General features: G+C 35.6%; 1 protein-coding gene across 7 annotated transcripts; it reads right to left on the reverse strand.

Annotated features, from left to right (window-relative positions):
- Positions 1 to 1059: 1059 nt before the first annotated feature.
- On the reverse strand, positions 1060 to 19704 carry LOC132604502 (uncharacterized). 7 transcript variants are annotated; one of them, XM_060318039.1, is made up of 25 exons: positions 19603 to 19692; positions 19381 to 19453; positions 14462 to 14542; positions 14236 to 14335; positions 14053 to 14137; positions 13845 to 13894; positions 12101 to 12180; positions 10597 to 10656; positions 9603 to 9702; positions 9430 to 9507; positions 9174 to 9238; positions 8973 to 9041; positions 8818 to 8895; positions 8651 to 8740; positions 8087 to 8157; positions 7904 to 7981; positions 7688 to 7781; positions 7033 to 7128; positions 4619 to 4836; positions 4414 to 4528; positions 2835 to 2966; positions 2635 to 2742; positions 2436 to 2548; positions 2266 to 2367; positions 1060 to 2190 (listed from the first exon to the last, which is right to left on the reverse strand). In XM_060318039.1, the coding sequence occupies exons 2-25, from the start codon at positions 19423 to 19425 to the stop codon at positions 1608 to 1610; spliced, it is 2691 nt and encodes an 896-aa protein (XP_060174022.1). In that variant the 5' UTR covers positions 19426 to 19453; positions 19603 to 19692; the 3' UTR covers positions 1060 to 1607. The 7 variants fall into 7 exon arrangements, 2 of the variants coding, with proteins under 2 accessions (XP_060174022.1, XP_060174023.1); XR_009568740.1 differs by lacking the exons at positions 1060 to 2190; positions 2266 to 2367; positions 2436 to 2548; ... (1 more) ...; positions 2835 to 2966; positions 4414 to 4528 and adding an exon at positions 6091 to 6170 and having other exon boundaries at positions 4711 to 4836; positions 19381 to 19703; XR_009568741.1 differs by lacking the exons at positions 1060 to 2190; positions 2266 to 2367; positions 2436 to 2548; ... (1 more) ...; positions 2835 to 2966; positions 4414 to 4528 and adding an exon at positions 6060 to 6170 and having other exon boundaries at positions 4711 to 4836; positions 19381 to 19703.
- Between the last annotated feature and the right edge of the window lie 2381 nt (positions 19705 to 22085).

Raw genomic sequence — 22085 nt, forward strand, 5'->3', positions numbered from 1 at the left:
CACCACTCATCTCTTAAGGACAAAATAATAGTGGGACTAGCAGCCATTCTATTTGGACCCAAGGAAGTATTTATTAGGAAAGTTCATCATATAGTCCACTTGTAGTGTCATATTCCCCTCATTGCTCGAAATAGACGAGTGTCGAAACATGAGATTGAATTCTCAAATTGGTACTCGTAATTACATTTTCTATGGGCAAGCCTCGAAAAGAGGAATGGGGCAAAGAAAAAATAACTTAGTGGAAAACATCACACCTTATTTACTCTGTCTGCTTGATGATAAGAAAAAGAAGTATTCTCAAACTCCAAAGTCATGGAGGAAAAAAAGAAAGAAAAAAAAAAGGCAAATAAAGAATTACACGCTCCGTCTCAAATTATCTATCGTGATTCTTTTTTATAGAGACTTAAGAAACAATAATTAAGAGAATTTTTTTTAACTATTCTACCCTTCATTTAAATTTGGACAATTATTACATCACCTCATAATTGAAGTGTTTATAACCTTCAAAAACAAATACTACTAAGGGTAAAATGAAAAAAAAAATGATTAATTTTATCTTGAACTTCTAAAACGACAAATTATTTGAGACAACTATTTATAAAAATAACAATAGATAATTTGGGACAGAGGGAGTACAAATTTGCATAACCCAAAAGCAGTAATTACCCTATTAGTGGAACTCAAAAAGCACCAATGACCAGAGTCTACAAGCATAACCAAAATCAAGAAGACATATTCATCATATTTGACAAGAGGAGAAAGAAATAACTGAAGTAGCCTAAAAAGAGACATTGAAAAGGAAAAAAAAAAGTAAACCCCAACATCCACATAAAATAAGGTTTTTTCCTTGTTTTCTTATGTATTCATACTTTTTGCTTGAGTAACTTGAGACCTTGAACTTGCTGAGGTACAAAAGAGGAGAAAACACACTGAGCTTTATAGGAACTAAACCTAAAAACTGAAGTCCTCTTATCTGAAAAACCAGAGTATAGCAAAGGGTATGATAAATCTATTGACACATCATGAGAGATTGTGAGGGGGGAAAAAAAAAGCCAGATGTGCTACCACTATTAATCTAATGTACATATATGCAGCAAATCTTAATCGTCCCCTCAAGTTTTAATATACAATTCCGTATATAATTAGGCGACATTGAAACAGAAAACTTGGCCTCAAACCAATACTGACCTCTCTAATGTAACACTTGTGGTCGCTACGCCCGCTAAATCGACAAATAACCTTCAAAGAGCAAAAGTTGGTGCCCTATACACAGTACATATAACTAAGGAAAGTGAAGATGGAGATATAAAACAAAGAATTGGAGAAACCAAAACTCTATAGTTATGGAATGTTTTACAGGAGCAATTGGAAATGCTAAACAAAAGAGAAAATCCAAGAGGGCTGTGCTAATCTCTCCCCACGCTTGCAACGACGCTGTACAGACTCCCCTCCACCAATAGTTATGAAATTCAACAATCGAATCGCCTGTTAGCTCATCACTTATGTCGAAGTTGTACAGAGAGCTGATTTGAAGCAAGCACATGCTCAAATAATATCTTGTAGATCACAGTAGGAGTCAAGATGGCATGATGATCTCAACGGAGGAGTTACGATCCATTTACAGCCATTTCAGGAGATGATTTTGACGATATTAATGAGTAGTCATCTCCCCTCTGCTTATTATCAGGAGAACCGTGCATGTTTTCAGCAAAACTTATAGGACAAATTGGTCCTTGGTCGTCGTGATTATCCAAATCAGCACACCCATTATCAGTAGAATTTTCTTTCTCATGGTTGGACTCGACAGATTTCTTGTCCCCATCTGAGCATGGACCATCAGCACTCCCATGATCAGTAGAATTTTCTTTCTCCTCATGGTTGGACTCGACAGATTTCTTGTCTCCATCTGAGCATGGACCATCTTGTGCTGTACTTCCTGTCTTTTTAGACGGTAAAACTGCTTGACTTAAGGTTGAGCATAAAGCAGCAAAAACACTGTCTCGAGACTTTGAACCTTTCGCAATACGCTGCAACCTTCTTGGCTCAGGCTCTTCTTTCGGCGATAGCTTACGCTTCAACGGGAAAGACTCCACTGATCCATCTTCATCAGAATTATCTGATTGCTTCTTAGGTGGTGGCTTATAATCTTCATCATCCTCATCATCATCATAATCAACAAGCCCCCCAGATCTAAAGCAACGGGAGTCTCAAAATATGTTCCGCTTAGTTTAATAAATGCAGATTCCAGCAGTAACAGCTACTTACCTCACAGGTGAGACGCTTGGAGCAGATCCATTAGGCAAGGCCGGCTGAGGCTGCGCTCTACTTGCATTCGCCACGGAGGCAGAGGCAGAATCTTCCTCGTCACTGAAGGATATACATATTCAGCGGATACCATATAAAACATTTTTACATGCAAAAAAGTAAAGGTATACCTGTCTTCATTGAAATATTCTTCTTCTTCTTTCTCTAAACCGCGGTCATCAACTCGTTTCCTCGGGTCATCTAATAGATTGCCGACACTTCTCGTTCCTGAACAATCTAGGGACTAGAAGAGACCCAAATAACCCATTATAAGCCAAGCATCACTATCAAGAGTGCAATGGTGAACAACAGGCACAATGGAGACAATACCTGCTCATATTTAATTTTCAAAGAGTGGATAGATGTCAACTTTTCAAACTTGACCAGTTCATCCCAGAATGAGTCGACTAAATACTTGAGCAATATCTTCATGTTATCCTGCATTATATCATGTCAGAACCTAAGAAATACGAGAATCCATGTTATATTAACTTTCACAGTCTAAGCAGGTGAAGGAAATAAGATGCAACCTTACGAATATGCTCAAAAAGTTCAAGAACAGCTGAGTTTAGAAGATTGTATCGTTCTCCATTAGCAACAAAGACATCAACAACCGGTTTTAGGAGATTGTGCTTTGCTATGTAATTCATCAAATGCTCATCCTGCAGATTGTACTCTGAAGAATTTGAATATATTCACAAATATACAAAAGGTAAACACTCAAAAATGATGAACATTGAAATGTACTTCAATTTGCCAAATTGTAGAAACTCCATTGCCACGTGAAATGACATAAGAAGAAGGGAGAAAAACTTACTGAAATTGGTTGGTTATACAAATCGGCTCATTATATAGGAGTTGGGTTACATGAAATGAGGAACATTTCCTAGTTCTTGGGTCTCTTAATTACGAGATATTAAGAATATTATACAAGATATTCATCTTGTTATTCTCTTGACTTTCAAGAAACTTCAACCAACTTCAGGAAATTTAAGCAGTACAACCAAAATGAAGGCACTGTTTAGCACCCCCAAAGGATAAAGTAAGGTTGCTTCGAAGCTATACACTAACTCAAAACTGTTAAAACAAAATTTTGCTTTCAGCCACAAAGGAAAAGAAAAAGGAAAAAGAATCATAACCAATCATAATCTGGTCCAAGATTTTGAAACCATTCTTCCCAAAATTACTTTACACTAACGAATTCCAAGAAAGAAGACAATGTTTGAATTCTGAATGGTACCTGTGAAACCTATAATCTCCATGTCATTTTAGTAGACAATTACAACTTCTACAATACCATGCTCTACCAATGCAAAAATGTCCAATATTGCAGCAAAATCCACTTTAACAGCTCAATCAGAGTGACATTACATTAAACCTACTAATCTACCTCACTAGTTGTGGTTACTAAGGGTCTTAGTACATGCAAACTTATTAATTGATGCACATAAAATCGCCCTGAAGAGCTTCATTCATCTTACTTAAACATTTTTTTGTTGCACAAAATCTTATTTAATACTCCCTCTGTCCCAATTTATATGGCACCATTTCCTTTTTGGTCTGTCCCAAAAAGAATGTCACCTTTCTATATTTAGAAACAATTCAACTTTATGAGATGATTTACAACCACACATTTATATAAGGCTTCTTTGGACCACACATTTCAAAAGTCTTCCTTTCTTTCTTAAACTCTGTGCCAAGTCAAATGGTGACACATAAATTGGGACGGAGGGAGTGTCAAAGAGCGAATTACTTGGTCAAAGTGTTGATTAACGGTTCTAACCACCAGAACCTAGACCTATCTGACAAGAAGCAGTATTCAACGGGCCTAATCGCAGTTGGCGCACAAGTTCAAAGCTCGGGGGCGTATCAGCGTATGGACCTGCCCTCTACCCTCCTACTTAGTCCTTGGTAGGATTCAACATCGTGACATGCGCCTACCATGCATACCGCACTACACTTCCTTTGGACCGAAGCCTTGGGGGCTACTTCTCAAAACATGTAAGCTCATTTCACAGGGTAAAACATTCACACCAGAGGCCAAATAAATGATCAATTCAGTCATGTCAAAAACAATGCTCTCTTCCTTAATAGAAGTAAACAACTCACATTGCGGGAAATAAGAGTTCTCATAAATCTAACAGCAGCAACTACCAGGTACTTTTCTTTTCTTCGTGTCAGAAACAGAACTTTATCTATCACATTATTAAGAAGAAAGTTGCACCTGCAACAAAGATGAGAATCCACATTAAATCAAATAATCAAACTTAGCATTTAGGAACCAAGTAATTCCATACCAAGATAAGAAGATTACTTTATTCTGTAAGGATGATGCACGATACAAAAACATAGGAGATCGCAAATATTAAGTAGTATTTCAGGCTTGACACTACTTTGCTTTCCTGTCCCTCCATCAGAGCTCTCAGAGTTGCTGACGGTTTGAGCAGTCCCGTTTGCCGGGCAGGATGACGTTATAACATCAATGAGTTGACTCAGGTGCTTCTCGTAGAAAATTTCAACAATTGCCTCCCTCTGAAACAAATTTACAGAAGATAATCAAAAAAACAAACTCCAAAGTAGCTGTTGAATGTTAGAACAGCCTTATCTAAAAGCTTAATCTATTAGATAAAAACCACCCTTTCTTATTTATTATGTATCAAATACATACTTCACGTGTTGGGAGGTTCTTAGCATGGCCAAGCACATGAAAATTTCGCTTTATTAATATTAATAAGGGATAGGTGAAACACAAACTCAGGATCTCTGTCTGATGCCATGTGGATTATGTGAACCACCTCATCAAACAACTTATGCAATTAAAGAGGAGACACGTGCATTTACTTAGTCAGATTGATGATACTTCATTATTTCGATAACCGAGAAATCTGTTGTTTATAGAAACTCAGTGGATAAGGGGTAATTTCCATTTAACTACCAAACTTGGTCCAGAGCAGGATTTGAACTTGTTACATGCGCCTGCCACACATCCTGCATTGTGCTACCTTTTCCCATGAACCCAAGCCCTGGGAATAGTCAAGTTTGCAGATGCTGAACCACCTAAAACAGTAATTTCTCCACAGGCTTCTTGGATAGTCAAGTTCCAGATACTGAACCACCTAAAGCAGTAATGCCTCTACAGGCTTCTTTGTTGCTAGACTTAGTATGAGTGACTTCACTCAAACAAGAATAACGGAAAGGCAATCAATGACATCAAACACAAATAATAGATACGGTCAAAGAACTGCCAAACTAGACTATTCGACTTCAAGCCAAATTGTTCGACAAAAGTCGTAACCTCCCACCAAATCCCACAAGAAGAAAAAGGATTAGAGTAAATCTAAAATCTTTTGCATTTTTGAGACTGGTAACATTAATCTACAATCTTTCACATTGTAAAGAGAATGAAGGTTATAGAACAGAACCTGTTCAAGTAAGGTCGTCATGTACAATCTTTTTTTAATTGAAAAAGAGAATGTAACTAAGAATGCTTTTGTGAATATTGCAGCACTACCACGATTTCACAATAATGAGAATTTATCAACTTTTTAATGAAAAGTTGCAAAAAGAAAGTAATAGGGCGAACTACCAATAAGTTTCAGGATTGAGGAAGGGCTGTATCTTCCACCCATTAGCTATCTTGTCTATGGAGAATATAACCCCCCCCCCCCCCCCCAAAAAAAAAAAATAAAAAAAAAATAATAAAGCGGATGCCCAAAAAAGGACCTCATAGAAGATTCTCAAATTAGAAGAAATACATGTACTGTTATCAGTATATTTACAAGAAACCTTCAATACTCTTCCAAGAAAAATAAGTCACCATATTCCTTAGAACAACAAAAGCGCTTCCATCACATAAAGGCTCCAAGCTGTGACAATCCAGTACATCCGGAAAAAAAAAAAAAAAAAGATTCCTTGATACCCATATCTTACCAGAACACACAATAAAAGGAAAAAAGAAGGAAACAAGAAACAGCAAAACCAAGCAGTGAAATTGACATAGACAATGAATGGGTAGAACTTAATTTTGTTTGGATGGGAGAAACAAAGTATCCTTTTATAATAAAAAGTTTAGGAAACTAAGTACCTTGTTTCAAGTCCTAACCGAAAATAAAAGGGCTATGCTCTTTATACGGACTGCATCCTTTCTCAGATTTTCAAATCAATGAAATTTTTGAGCCTTAACCATCCACTTCCTTCATTTCTAATATTATTTATCCTTCTCCTCTAGGCCTTCCCAGCCTCTTTTCTTTTGAAACTCTTTTTTCTAGTTCAAATTGTCCATAGATTTATCTTTAGAACGTCAGAAAGGAGAGAAAATATGGTGCCAAGACGATGGTTTCCTTCTCTCACTAGTCTTCAACTTCTCTCCTCTTCCTTTATAATCTATTCCATACCCTTCCCTTCCCCTTCTAGATTTGCAAACAAGCACTAGACGTGGTCAGAATATTGAAATGCAGTTTCCTCGCTTAGAGAAGTCAGACATTATCATCCGGAACAGAATTTGTAAAAGGTGTTCCACCCACCATCGGCATACTTGGGAAGACATAAGAGATAAAATGATCTGTAAGGAAAAAAGCACATTGTACATATCCGTGTTCAAAGAGTCAACCCCGTCATTAACTTGACAACCCAGAATTTTTTGGATGAGGTATTAAAATCTAACTCCCCCGCTAAAATCAGAAAGCTAGAACTATCAAGGTAAAACCAGAAAAGTTATAAGCAAAGCACCTGTGATCCTGATGCATACGAATCCAAGAGACTGCGCAGAATTTCAAGAAACTGGCAGTGCATGTCATCCTCAAAGTCTGTTAGCATACCTTTGACCTACAAATGTGAAACCATGCTATTATTTACTTCGAGTACCTTCCATGGCGGCAAGAGCGGTTCAACACCATTTGAGCGGAACGTAAAGCCAAGAAAAAAGTAGATGAGAACTAAAATTAACAAATATGGTCTAAGCCAAAAAAAAAAAAAAAAAAAAAAGTACACGTCTTTGTGCTACTATTATGAAAATATCCAGCATAAGGAAACAAGAAACACCAAAAAGATAAGATATGGAGAGATCGGTCTTTCTCCAATTATTTATATCATGAATCAAGTACCCCATTCACAGCATGGAATAACTGAGCATTCTCACATGACAGCAGATGCCTCACAACTTAACACGTTGGAGGGGGCAGGCATAAGATATCAAAATCCATATATTGAAGCACATCAGTGCAACAATTGAATAAATGTTACACGAATGAATGCATCTTAGGAGCAGGTAACTAACAGTTAAGAGTCACTTAATATACCGATATCCCATTAGTCTCCACCATCGAGCAACCATTGTTAAAGTTTTAAGGAAAAGAAAGGAAGAGAAAACCTAATTTTTGCTCACCAGAAGACCAAACAGAGCAAGACCTTCCGGACGAATTACATAAGACCGCAGAAGATTTGGATCTTGATTCAAGAAAAGAATGAGGACGTCTGTCCTGCATCAGTTAGAATCATTTTGGATGAGAATTTCTGGGAAGCAAAAACCAGAATCATTTAAAAAGACGAATGGAAAAGGAAAAGAGTCTACTTGCTAAAATATTATGATATGGTCCATTACCCCATCAGGACTAGCTTTTTGTCTTGGCTCTGCAAAGCATCAGCTATGATATCGAATATGCCTTCATTAACAAGATCCCTGCAATCATAATAGTATTTGCATATCAGCTCCAATTGCTATGAAAGCAACATACGATAAATTATACAGATATTTAATACAAAAGACAAAGCATGCGATGCATACCTAAATAGCCGATGTTGCTGGACCACCTGCAAACTCTTACTCAAAGTACAAAACTCATGCAAAAAGTGCACCTGCCAATCCAAAAAAAAAAAAGTACAAAGATGATGAGACTACTAATACCCCTTCTTCGATTTCCTGACAAACATCAGAATAAGGAACAAAAAAGTAGAAGGTGAAGGTACTACCAACATTTCAGGAATAATTGAAAAAGGAATACTATCTTGTAAGATTCTCTGTGTGGTATAACATCTTCTACACAGTGTTTCCCAATATTGTTAGTACTACTTCTATCTTTATCAAATATGAGAGAGAGAGAGGGGTCAACTGCCCTCAAGTTTCTGCTTCACCAATTCAAAATTAATGACGACACAAGAAGCAAAAAAAGAATATATATAAAGAATGATCACCCAACAAAAATAATAGATAAGTCCAACGACTAAAAGAACAAGCAACTATCAGAAGCTGACAACATAATGAACAACTAAATGTCTTATGAGAAAAGAATAGAAAGTCAATGCAAGAGAGGCAAGCCCAAAACAGAGAGGAAGCAACAATTTTCTTTACCAAATTCTTCTTTGACTCTGCAGAAGGCAACTTCAACTTTCCAAACAAATCCTGAATGAAGGTGCTATCATCTTTTAAGAGAGATACAACCTATATCAAAACGAAACTGTCAGGGACTATAATAACCAGAGATGGAACATTTTAACTTCAGGAAAAGAAAATCTTACAACTGCATTGTTTGAATGGATTATGGAATTAAGGTTTGCAACTGTCGCATCATCCAACACTCGAGGCAAAATGACATCCTGAAAGTTAGCCCACAAACTATAAGTTTCATTGATGGTACAGGGATGCGATCTAAAAAGTAAAAGAGCATTATCACCTTTAGATAGCCAACTCGGTATGTTTGATGTATCTTTGAAAGGACTATCGGATCTTTAATAGGTATAGCCTAATACACCCACAAGGAAAATAACAGATATCAATAAATGCAAACTGAATTGACATAAGACATTTCAGCAAACATTCCCCAGAGGTACTATTACAGCAGGAAGAAAAGGAGTAGAAAAGAAACACAACGTACCTCCTTGAAGAACACATACTCTTTGAGAAAATTGCGATGATGAACATGCGGAGCATCTGGATCATCTGTTGACCAAAATATGAATCAGGCCATCAGGGCATCCCAAAGTGAGATCAATAAGCAAAGAAACGTCTTCAACGTAAGAGGTTGGAGGAAGGGGTTGGCGATTCAGGGTATAATTAAACAAAAGAGTGCTGTCGGGATCAAAATAGGTCATTTAAACTTAAAATTGAGAGTAATAGGATCAAAAACTTACATTCAAGACACCCAATAATATCTATCATCAGCTCATCACCAAATATTTTTTCAAAGATCTGAGGGCTATTGAGCATAACTGCAAGAAACCATTTCATGCTGATTAATTAAAACCCCCAAAAATAAGCCGAAGCATACCCAAAAGAAAATGGGTGACAAGTAGGTAATACTGACTGATTCCTCTCACTATTTTGAAAATAATGTGAAGATTCTCAATATTTTCCAGATCTTCAGAGATCCTAAATAAATCCATCAGCTTACGGAAAAAATCTTGCTGCAGAAGAAAAAAAAAATCCAACTCAGTATGATTCACCCAAAGACCCAGAAAACAAGGAAACAAATAAATGAACAAGTAAATCCTAGGATGAACAGAGATCAATGAAAAGAGTGAAACACTTCTCTTGTTCGCCCTTTTTGGTATGGGAGGGGGGAGGGTTCTCCCCCTTTTTCTCATCTTAAATATAGCATCAAAAACTCCTTAACTTGAATAGAATACTGCACTTTGCACAAAGAATTCACAAAGAGTACAAAAGATTCGGCAACTTCCAGGTAATCCAAGCTGGTAAAAGGGTGAAGGAGGGAGACAGTGGTGACTAAAGATCTGCCGGAGTTTTGCCAGTGATGGAAAAATCTGTACAGATCCAGAGCGAGTAGTGGACCCATGTTGAGCTACCAGCTGGCCCAGATCATATTCAGTTTGATGGGGGAAAAAGAGCCAAAGTAGTGGAAACCAGGAGGGACGAAGAGGGGTGGGGGAAGGCACCGGCAGTACAGAGTACTAACCTGCACATACACCCACCATTTAAAGGCACTAAAAAGTTTATTATACCTATCAAAATTTTATATTTAACTTATCAAAACAAAGTTAAATTCCACTGGCGGTCCAGTTTCCTTTTTTCCAACGTATCTATAACAGATAATCAAGTTCTCATCTCTAAAAAGGGAAGACCGAACATCTATGTTTTCAAGATGGTCATGAATACAACAGCAATTAATTCTGAAGTTTACATGCTCGAAACAGTTCCACAACCATTGCTACTTTTGATTCTTTGTAACAAGGAAGATATTACTAATGCTAATTTGAGGTCATGAAAACCCTCATTTCAATGACGATTAATTGACCAGAAAGAAATCAAGTTTAGAGAACTGAAAGATTCATGAAGCTCACATCGTTCAGTATAAGTTCTGTAACACGCAACTGATCGGCAATGCCACTCTCTACAACCGACTGCAAGTCAAACAACAAGCAACAAAATTTCAGAAATCAGTAAACAGTATGAAAAGATTTACGCAACTCAAAAGTGTATTGGCCTTCACACCCAAAATCAAACAAAACTACTCCTATATAGCATTCCTTATATTGAAATTGGCCCTAAACCTTTTTTGTTTTACAGCCTTTTTTTTTTGTTAGTTAGGGTTGAGAAAGCAAAAGGGTGGGCGTTCGGTTTTTCGGTTCGGTTTTTCGGTTCGGTTTTATCAAACTTCGGTTTGGCTATTTCGGGTTCGGTTTTTTGAAGGTGGACACCGAACACCGAACCAAACTAATTCGGTTCGGTTCTTTCGGTTTCGGTTTTTTAAAGTTCGGTTCGGTTCGGTTTCAGTTTTTTCAATTCGGTTTTTTTGATATAATATTAGAAGCGATTCCATTGACACTAATTCATATTCTCAAAAGCAATAAAACATAAAACTGATAAATTGAAATCAAAATCAAACAAACAGGATACACAAGAACAGAAAACTATAATCATGATATAGGATTATTAGGTGTTATATACATACCGTAAGAATAATTAAGAAAACACATAAAGGACATACATTAATCCTAAAGACACATCCTAGTTACCTTTCTTTGTTAAGGATATTTGATTTTCTCAATTGAAGTGGAAAATTAGGGATACAAATGCAAAGAGTACTTATTACAATTGGGTTTTTTTTGCTTTAAACTTAATGGCCCTGGACTATTTTAATTTTTTTTTTTTGGGTAATGTATTAAATTTCGGTGCGCGTTCGGTTTTCGGTTCGGTTTTATCAAACTTCGGTTCGGCTATTTTGGTTTCGTTTTTTTTCGGTGGACACCAAACACCGAACCAAACTAGTTCAGTTCGGTTCGGTTCGGTTCGATTTTTCGGTATATATGCCCAGACCTAAGCAAAACCTTTGTGGGATTTGTTTTTTTTTTTTTTGTTTTGGTTTTTTTGGGGTGGGGGGGGGGAGGGTGGACTTTTGATAACAGGTAACTTTTTAAAACAATGGTAGAGTTCGGACCAGATTCCTCCATAGGGTACATGCTACAGTGCTACCTGATGGGATTCGAAAGGCACTTTGTTAATGCCCTGGGCAACTGACCACAAACCTAACCACCATCGGAACTTAGAGAATATGTAAATTATTAATGATGATAGTGTTCGGACCATATTATTCCATGGGTACCTACTCCTCCCACCAGCACAGATACCAAGTAACTTTGTCCACCAAAGTTTAGGCAGATGAGATTTTGTCTCGCCAGGGATTTGATCCCAGACTTGATTACTAGGCCATACCCTTGAGTGCAACATTGAGAACCCTTGAGTGCAACATTGAGATTTGGTAATTATCAAGGCAATATAAAAAAAAAAGACGTTTGAACTATTTAAGAAGATAAGAAATGCTGAAAGGAGGACAATCAGATAAACCTTTAATATCAAGGGAAGTGTAGAAAGCTCGACCGGGGGCAACTCCCTCAAATCACTGTTGACACTATGAAATGTCTCATCTGAAAATAGAAAGTGGAAAAAAGAAGAGAAACAAATAAGTCATACACACTAAACCTTTTTCCGACCGATATGACAAAATGAGTCAACATAAAAAATCAACAGTAACTTGTAAAGCACAAGAGAGCCCAAGGACAGGTGTTTCAGAAGTAGGAGAGAAACTATGTGGACCTATTTTTGTAAAAAGCAGCAATTTATTCTTTCTTTTGTCATCATCCTTGTAATATATACTTTTATTTTTCAGAAACACTCAAGACTCTCACCTTGTGATGGAGTCAGATCTCTCCATTAGTGGATCTCCGCTAAAGGTCGAAACAGAACATACTCTTAACCCCCACACATGATTATCGGACTTTATGAGGTCAGGATTATCGATTCGTAAATCCAGGTTGTCAGTTAATTAACAATGTTGAAAAAGAAATATGAACTTGAGAAACAGACTTGGTAATATCTCTGGAGGCTAATTGTTATATTTTGTAAGTAAGCGGGAGTACAATATCAATACACATATATGTTAAACGTATTCCTTGACAATTAACACTTTGTCAAGAAAATATGAACAAAGGAAGAACTCCATCAGTCAGTCAGCAATATCCACATAATATAATAATTAAGAGATCATATATCTTAGCTTCAAGTTCATACTTCTATTTCATCAAGTAATAAAATTATATTAACAATGGGCAAAAAACACTCGTCTACCAAAATGTAGAAAACCTTACAAAAAGATACGGTTTTCTACAAATGACACCTAATATTTATTTTTTAGCTTTATGCCAAGAAATCTGTCTAGAGCTACCGCAACCTTCAAAACTTGGGGATCATGGGCCCACCCTCCACTTAAATACTAGGCTTAGACACTTGGCGTAGGGCTCGAACCCGTGACTTAAGCCACAAAGTCCCTCAACTTTTCCCAAGTGAGCTAAACCCTACGGGGTAATGACACCTAATCTTCTATACCTTTTTTCCAGATAAAGGTAACCAACCTAACCTTCTATACCTACAGGTGTGCACCAAAAGGAAACAAAGAATAAAAGGCCATTTCTCAAGTGTAAAAGATCCCTCTCTACTCCATCAAAAGCTCTCATATTTCTCTCTCTACATACGGCCATATAAGTGTTAGCGGAGCAACATCTCATGCCCTGCGTCTTCTCTTTCGTCTAGTAAAGGTCCAGCTAAACAATACTTTTTTGAAGTATATGTCATGGTATTTCCCAACTCAGCCAGAGGATTGCCATGAAGCAACCCAATATCGTCAATAACACGTGCCCAAAATCATCAATAATGCACTTTACATAAACCCAGCATAATAATTTATTGATATCATGACAATAGTAATTGAAGTATTAAACAATAGTAACTGAAAGCATTCATCAGGAAACATTTTCATACCAAGTTACGACAAATTGCAATTAAGTTTCACATTTCCTGTTTGGCTATTGAGACACGTAATGCCAACCCAAGAATTCTCTTTTCATATTAATTAAAAGGGAAAAAATAGACCGTAACTTTTCAATGTACATGCTCCATATATCCATGTGGGCCCAGAAATATGACTATCCTAATGTGAGTACTACATTCACAGCCAAATTTTTGAAACTCAGAATCATGGGAGCTATAATGTTCCATTTGTCAAGTGTATAAAAAGGTTACTCTATAAACTTACTGTTAAGACTACTGAAGTGCATATTCCTTTGCACGCTACATATATGGTCCCTACAAAGCAAAAAAAAAAAAAACAAGTTATTTGCTGATGTTTCTAACAGCTTCTGAAAAAGCCAAGCAAGTAAACCTTAAATAAAATAGATTAAGGAGGGAAGTATAACCAAGAAAAGAGGAGATAAAATACAAATTATTTTGTATTAAAAACTTGCCATATATAGGAGCAACCAGTCGTCTCTTGAAAGCTAAGAGCTAGTTCAGTTGAATACTCCGGATCCCTCCAAGATATAATTGTATCTGAAGAGAAAAATATGTTTTCTTATGAAACTGTATAACAACATAATGAAAGTCATAAACATGGAGAAACGAGGCAAAACAATGGAGCTTGAGGATACCTTCTTGCTTCCGATATATATCATCTGCACTGATACGGTGCAGAAGCAAAGTCTCGTGATCTTCTTCATCAACTACAAGCAATCCTAGTTCTTCTGATCTCTGCATCGGCATCCAAAATCAGATGCAATGAAAGTAACCCCCTCCCAATCAGTCCACAGGACATGTTACTTGTCGACAAAAACAAAATGGTATAAGCTGAACATCAAACATTCTACAAACACTCACCTCTGCATAATCTACATTAACATGGCCTGTTCCTTGATCATCCCATTTCCCATCGTCATTCAGACGATAAACCTTTACACGCTGCAGTACAGATGAGACAAAGGTTAATATTACAAAATTGATGTAATACAAGAATGGAGAAGACCAATAGCAAAGCCAAACTTAAATGTTGCTAACAAAGTTCCTCAGCCTGTTCTGCAAAGTTACTAAGAAGCCAATAGTGATTATGTTTAATGCATTTTAGTAGCAGAAGTTGTTGTTAGAAGCTCAAAAAAGTAATTTTTCAAAGTTACTAGTTTCAGAAAAAAACAACAAAAAAAAAGGTAATTTTTCCCTGAAGCACTTTTGGAACCTTGGCTAAGCACAAATTGTTGATCTAATAGCAAAAGTACTTTCAAATGAATTTGCCAAACAGGGGCTGCTATTTTTTTGTGAAATGGTACATAAATAACAAAGGCATCAAGGAGATGCATAGTTACGAAATAAAAGAAGATATCAGCTCCTGGGAAGAAAGCAATAAACCTATCATAAGACTAGGGAGCTGATAAATTCCAGAAAGAGTCTGGGCTATTCACTTGTAAAAAAAAAGAATCAGGGCTATTCTCCAATATACTTTTTTGAAAAGCACTTATGACAAAAATCACTTTTCGAAATAAGCAGATTATGGAAGCTTGGCAAACAGGCTTCAAGTCCGCATTGATTATGGAAGCTTGCAAACAGGCTTTAAGTCTGCATTAATCCGAGAGATTTTATGCCTTTTGAGGGAACTTCCAATGTGTGCTTTTACGTCTTCTTCGCCTTCTTTTATTACTTCTTCTTAATAAGTAATGAAACGTTGTCCCCTTTATTACCTTCAATCATCATATTGTTGTAGACCTATTAATCAGTGGATGTGGAAGTCTAAGCAAGATAAGACCAAACAATCTCTAGCAATCTTCTCTAATTTGTCCTCAATATCTGCTTTTCGCATCTTCTACCAGATCTGAACATTTTTAATATTATTTTTTGACAAGTAAATAGAGCATAAAAATTCATGCTGTGGATCATTTCCAATATTGTCCAATCTTGTATTATCGCACATCCATCTCTCTTTTAGTAAGTAAGAAATTATTGTTAAGATAAAAGGACAAGCACCAAGCCAATGGTGGACATTACATAATTGGAGGCCCATCTAAACCAAATTTGCTCGTCGCATCTTCTACCAGATCTGAACATTTTTAATATTATTTTTTGAAAAGCAATTAGAGCATAAAATTCATGCTGTCGAGAATGGATCATTTCCAATATTGTCCAATCTTGTATTATCGCACACCCATCTCTTTTTTAATAAGTAAGAAAATATTGTTAACGTAAAAGGACAAGCACTAAGGCAATGGTGGACATTACATAATTGGAGGCCATCTATAAAAAATATAAATATAAATCCTGACATCCGCATATTTACGACATTCATCTTGTGGATGCATTAAGCCTCGGACGCCCACATTTTTTTTTATCAGGTAAATTATTTTGTTAACAATTGGAGAATCCTGTACACAAGCCGTATACTAAAAGAAGAGAACCTACATCAAAATATGGTTCTCAACAAAAGAGATCCAATCCTCTATACAAATAGGGACCTCACAAGTACACCAAAAAGAAACTAGAGACAAAACACTACGTTGCAACTTTACAAAATCTTGTTCCACCCCTTCAAAAGCCCTCCAATTTCTCTCTATCCAAGTGACCCACATAATTGCTAAGGGGGCGACACGCCATGCCCTTGGTCTCACATAACTCCCATATGACATTGTTGGTCTCACAACAGTTCTATAAAATTTGCATTTCATGGTCTTAGGAATCTTTTGGCCATATAGTAGTCTTGTAACACTCCTCCATTTCAACCATATTATTCTAATTCAATTGTAATACATCTTCATCTATGACCAATCATACCATTTTTTTTTTGATTAAGCACCGGGTGTCCGGGTCTCTTTGAGCCCCGACTAATCCCGGGGGTGCACAGGCCCTCGGCAAGGAGTTTCCCGCAAGTGCACCACGGGTAATTCAGGGTTTTACCCCAGTCCGATGGCCCTCAGAAATTGTTTGCACCCAGTGGGTTTCGAACTTGAGACCTTGAAAGGGAGCACCCCAAGGCTCAAGCCAATTACCACCAGGCCAACCCCTGAGGGTTCCAATCATACCATTTTTTGTGAGGACTAAGTCCACACATTTAGGTTATTTGCATTTAGTCGCAAACAAACCTAAATTATCCCAATTCACGATCATTCTTCTTATGGAATGTAAACTTATACTGTACAAGTTTTCTCTTATTTTACTCACCTAAAACCCTTACACAGTAAAGTGCTTCTCACAACCAAACTTTCAGCTGACTCCCTCACTAGTTTAACACTAATCTAATATCAATCTAACTTCAAAGAATCCTGCAACAATAACATCTCCACATAAATTCTCAAACACCAGCAACCAGACTTGTTTAATTTACGCCTTCTTTCATCACATTGTTTAATCTCATAGACAAAAAGGTGGAGGATGCTGAATATTGTGTGACAATATTAAGACAAAAATAGCTTCTTCTTACCTGCCAACATAAAATAGTTAAACTATAACTATAACGGAGTACCACAATACCTAAACAGCCAACATAAAATAGTTAAACTATAACTACATATTCAAATTCAAAGTTAAATAACCAATACCAACTAGTTTTTGGACTGAAACCTACTCAATGCTATACTGATTGATGAGCTAATCAGGGTGAATTTAGTCCCAGGGTTAAAAGGAAAGAAGCGAATAACTACATATTCAAATTCTAGTTAAATATCCAATGCCAACTAGTTTGGGACAGAATCCTAATCAATTCTATAATGATTGATGAGCTAATCAGTATGAATTTACTCCTAAGGTCAAAAGCAAAGAAGCGAATAACTACATATTCAAATTCTAGTTAAATATCCAATCCCAACTAGTTTGGGGTTGAAACCTAATCAATTCTATAATGATTGATGAGCTAATAAGTGTGAACTCAGTCCCAGCCCCAGGGTTAACAACAAAGGAGTGATTTTTTAAACAGAAAAATAAAACGGAACTAACCTGCATCTGATTATTGCAGTTTAGTGGCTTCTCTTGAGCAACCATAGAAACTAACATAAAATAGTTAAACTAACTACATATTAAAATTCTAGTTAAATCCCCAACGCTAACTAGTTTGGGATTAAGATGCAATCAATTATATAATAATTGATGAGTTAATCAGTGTGAATTTAGTCCTAGGGTTATAAAGCAAAAAATTAAACTATAACTACAAATTCAAATTCTAGTTAAATATCCAACCCTAACTAATTCGGAATTGACGTAACCAATTATATAATGATTTCATTTCAAACAAAAAGAAAGAGATAATCCGTGTGAATTTAGTCCTAGGGTTATAAAGCAAAGAAGCGATTTTTGGACTGAACAATAAACGAGCTATACCCACATATTCAAATCCTTGTTAAATATCTAACCCTAACTACTCTGGGTTTGAAACCTAATCAATTATATAATGATGATGAACTAATCAGTGTTAATTAGTCGTACGGTTAATAGCAAAGAAACAATTTTCAAACTGAACAACAAACGGAACTAACCAAGCAATTTCTGGACTGAACAATAAATGTCAAATTCTAGTTAAATATTCAATCCAACTAATTCGGAATTGAGAAGTAACCAATTCAATAACGATTCATTTCAATCAAAAAGAAAGAGCTAATCAGTGTAAAATTCAGTCATAGGGTTAAAGCAAAGAAGCATTTTTTGAACTGAACAATAAACAGAACTACATAAAATAATTAAACTATAGCTACAAATTCAAATTCTAGTTAAATATCCAATCCCAACTAGTTGGGAATCGAGACATAACCAATTCAATAACGATTCATTTCAAACAAAAAGGAAGAGCTAATCAGTGTGAATTTAGTCCTACAGTTAAAAGCAAAGAAGCAAATAACTATATATTAAAATTCTAGTTAAATATCCAATCCCAACTACTTTGGGATTACAACCTAATCAATTCTATAATAATTGATAAGCTAATCAGTGTGAATTTAGTCCTAGGGTTAAAAGCAAAGAAGCAATTCTTGGACTGAACATCAAACAGAACTAGCGTATTCAACTTCTAGTTAAATATCAAACCCTAACTAGTTAGGAATTGAGACGTAACCAATTGTATTATGACTGATTTTGAAGAAAAATGAAAGAGCTAATCAGTGTGAAATTAGTCCTAGGGTTATAAAGCAAAGAAGCAATTTATTCAAATTCTAGTCAAATACTCAATCCAACTAATTCGGAATTGAGACATAACCAATTCAATAATTCAATAACTATTCATTTCAAACAAAAAGATAAGAGCTAATCAGTTTGAATTTATTAAAGCAAAAAAGAAGCTATTTTTGGAGTAAATAATAAACGGAACCAACCTGCATCGGATTAAACTATAATTACATATTCAAATTCTAGTTAAATAATCAATTCTATAATGAGTAATGAGCTAATCATTGTGAATTTAGTCCTAGGGTTATAAAAAAGCAAAAAAAAAAAAAAAATTTAAACTGAATAATAAACGAAACTAACCTGCATCAGATTAAACTACAACTACATATTCAAATTCTAGTTAAATCATCAATTCTATAATTATTAATGAGCTAATCAGTGTGAAATTTAGTCCTTAAGCTTATCAAGCAAGTAAAAAATTGATTTTTAAACTGAATAATAAACGGAACCAACCTGCATCGGCTTAAACTATAACTACATACTCAAATTCTAGTTAAATCATCAATTCTATAATAATTGAAGAGCTAATCAGTGTGAATTAAGTGCTTAGGGTTAGAAAAGCAACAAAAAAGGGGCAATTTTTGGAGTAAAAAATAAACGGAAGTTACCTGCATCGAATTACTGGAGTTAGGTGACTTCTCTTGAGCACCCATAGAACTTTCTAGAACCTTAAAATTCACTCTATTCGATAAGCGAAAAAAAAAAAACAATTTTTAGGAATTAGGGTTTTTGAGTAGCAAATAAAACGGGTCAAAGAAGAAGCGATAGAATATATATATGAAGTAATTTGGGGGTTTATAATAAATTTGGGATCAATTCAAAACCCTAACCGCCATTGATAATGCCTTTTTTTTTCCTTCTCTCTCTAGAGCTCTTCTCTTTCTCTCTCTTCGTTTTTATTTTTTTTTTGGTTTTTAGGATGCGACCTTTGGAACATAGAAGAGCAGTACATTTTTGGTTGAGTCAGAATGACATTATTGCCCTTTGTTTTTAGGGAAAACAACGGACTATGCCACTGCAGTTTGGCGACGGAAAAATTACTCTATTCACCGTATCTTTTTTTTTTTTTTTTTTTTTATCTGTCCTGAAAAAGTGTCTCTTTTTATATTTAATAAGTTGATAAGTTAAATATTTTACATGACAAGATTATAATCACAAGATTTAAAGGATATTTAGTATATTATACATTTTTAATTTAGGATCACAAGATTCAAAAATCATCTTTATTTCTTAAATTTCGTGTCTAATCAAATTAAAACACTTAAATTGAGATGGATGGAGTAGTTTTTTTTTTTTGGGGAATAATTACGCCATGTGGAAAAATATTTAGACTTTTATTTAAGAAATGTAGCTATACTTTCAAAAAAAAAAAATTACGAAAAGTAGTAATCAACGCAGATACAGTCGATACTCGTCTGATATAGTTGATACCTACTCGATACCAGCCTGATACAGTTGAGCTGATAAGCGGTGTGATACAACTCTTTCATTGATACAACTGATGCTTACCTGATAAAACTCCTCCGCCTGATACAACAGCTGAAATTTGTAGCTATATTTTCTAAATACGCAAATTATAGTTACATTTCATCATTACGCTCTAAACTATAACTATTTATGAAATTTTCTCTTATTTTTTATGGTTCTCATCTGATGTCCGGTATCATATTGGGCCCGATAAAATTCAAATTCTCGTCTTAGAGATTTTACGCATTAAAGATAAAATGCTCCATAATAAGCTCAAATTAGATTTATCAATAGTTATTATGCAATTTTTTTTTAATCAATATTTAAATTTTACTTCAACCTCCGAAATTCATAATGGAAAGTGGAAATTAGATATGTCGACTACTTTATTGCATTTGCCAACGTGATCTTTCTTCTTGGGTCAAAAAGTAGTGTTGAAAACAAAATATCTTGCATTTCTAAATTGTTCTCTTTCGACGTCAAAACATATAGGGCCATCCGTAACAAACTTAAATTTAGATGGCATGCACATATAAACAAATCAAGAAAACATGAAACTTTAACCGGTCCCCTTAACGTTTGGACACATCATCAATTCATCATTACCAAAACTCAAAAAGTATAAAAATAATTTATAGTTATGCAATGATGATGGGTGTTACTAAGAATCATACTATAAACTGCTACTACTTCCTAGCTCCTACCTCAGCTGATAGATACTAGTGATATCTAATAATGTTTTTGTCCAAATTTTCCTTCAACCATAGGAAGTTTAAGAACAGCCTTTTTTTTTCTTTTTTCTCATAATACATTGTTTACTTCTTTAAGATTTAGGGAATAATAGACTCCTCTCCCTATTTCCTCACATGGATGTTTTATAGTAAAATGCAAAGCCATAAAATGCGAGCGCAATGCAAATTAGTCAGGTAGTAGACTCCGAATAACAAATGCTTTAAACTCAAGCTCCGCAATAGAACAAATGCTTTAAACTCAAGCTCCGCAATAGATTGATTACAAATTAAAGGTAGGAAGATGTGTACAAGACCAGCTTACAAGCACCTCAACTATTTTGCGGGATACCTGTTTACCCCACTAGTACAGATATCGAATAACCTACCCATCCATTATTTTTTATCAAAAAGAAGCATTCTTACAAATTGCATAAAGTTGCATTTAGTAGCAGAAACCAAGGAGCAGAAGGTGTGATGACTAGAGACTAATGCTATAATGGCACTCTAAACATGTCAAGTGGAGATAGTGGGGGAAGTCCAACACTGTGAGAAGTCGACAAAACCAAGGTCTGTTGAGGCATGCAAATTGCATTCAGACACAATGACCGAGTCGCTAAATTCGAACATGAAAAACTTAAAGGTCAGGTAAGTTGAACTTTTGCCTAAGCAGAATGGAGCCAGGAGGCAGTCTTTGCAACCCACCTCGTTCATCAACCAGACCATTCAGACAACACAATTGTTCCCGTATGGGGTATAGTCGGTGGAAAGTGAAAGAATCTAATAGAAAACATCAAATGTTGCCACTTATCCATTCTCAGTTTCTATAGTAGATGGATACTGAGACTCCACTAGAAAACATCACACGGTGCCACTAACCTATTTTTCAGTTTCTATAATTAGATATCTGATTGAACATAGAGGATTTACCTGCTCACATCACTTAAACTTAGACCTTAGGGAAGTCAATTCACCTATGCAATAGAAACAGGTATCTCCAATAAGCGAATCCATAAATCAGACGATCCTATTTCAAAAAAGACTGCCGAATCAATCAAATACCACTAAGTTGGAGTCTACTACATGAATCTTCCAAATCAATTCAGCTTTATTCAAGC

This window comes from Lycium barbarum, chromosome 7 (genome assembly GCF_019175385.1).
Source record: "Lycium barbarum isolate Lr01 chromosome 7, ASM1917538v2, whole genome shotgun sequence".
NCBI classification, from domain to species: Eukaryota; Viridiplantae; Streptophyta; class Magnoliopsida; order Solanales; family Solanaceae; genus Lycium; species Lycium barbarum.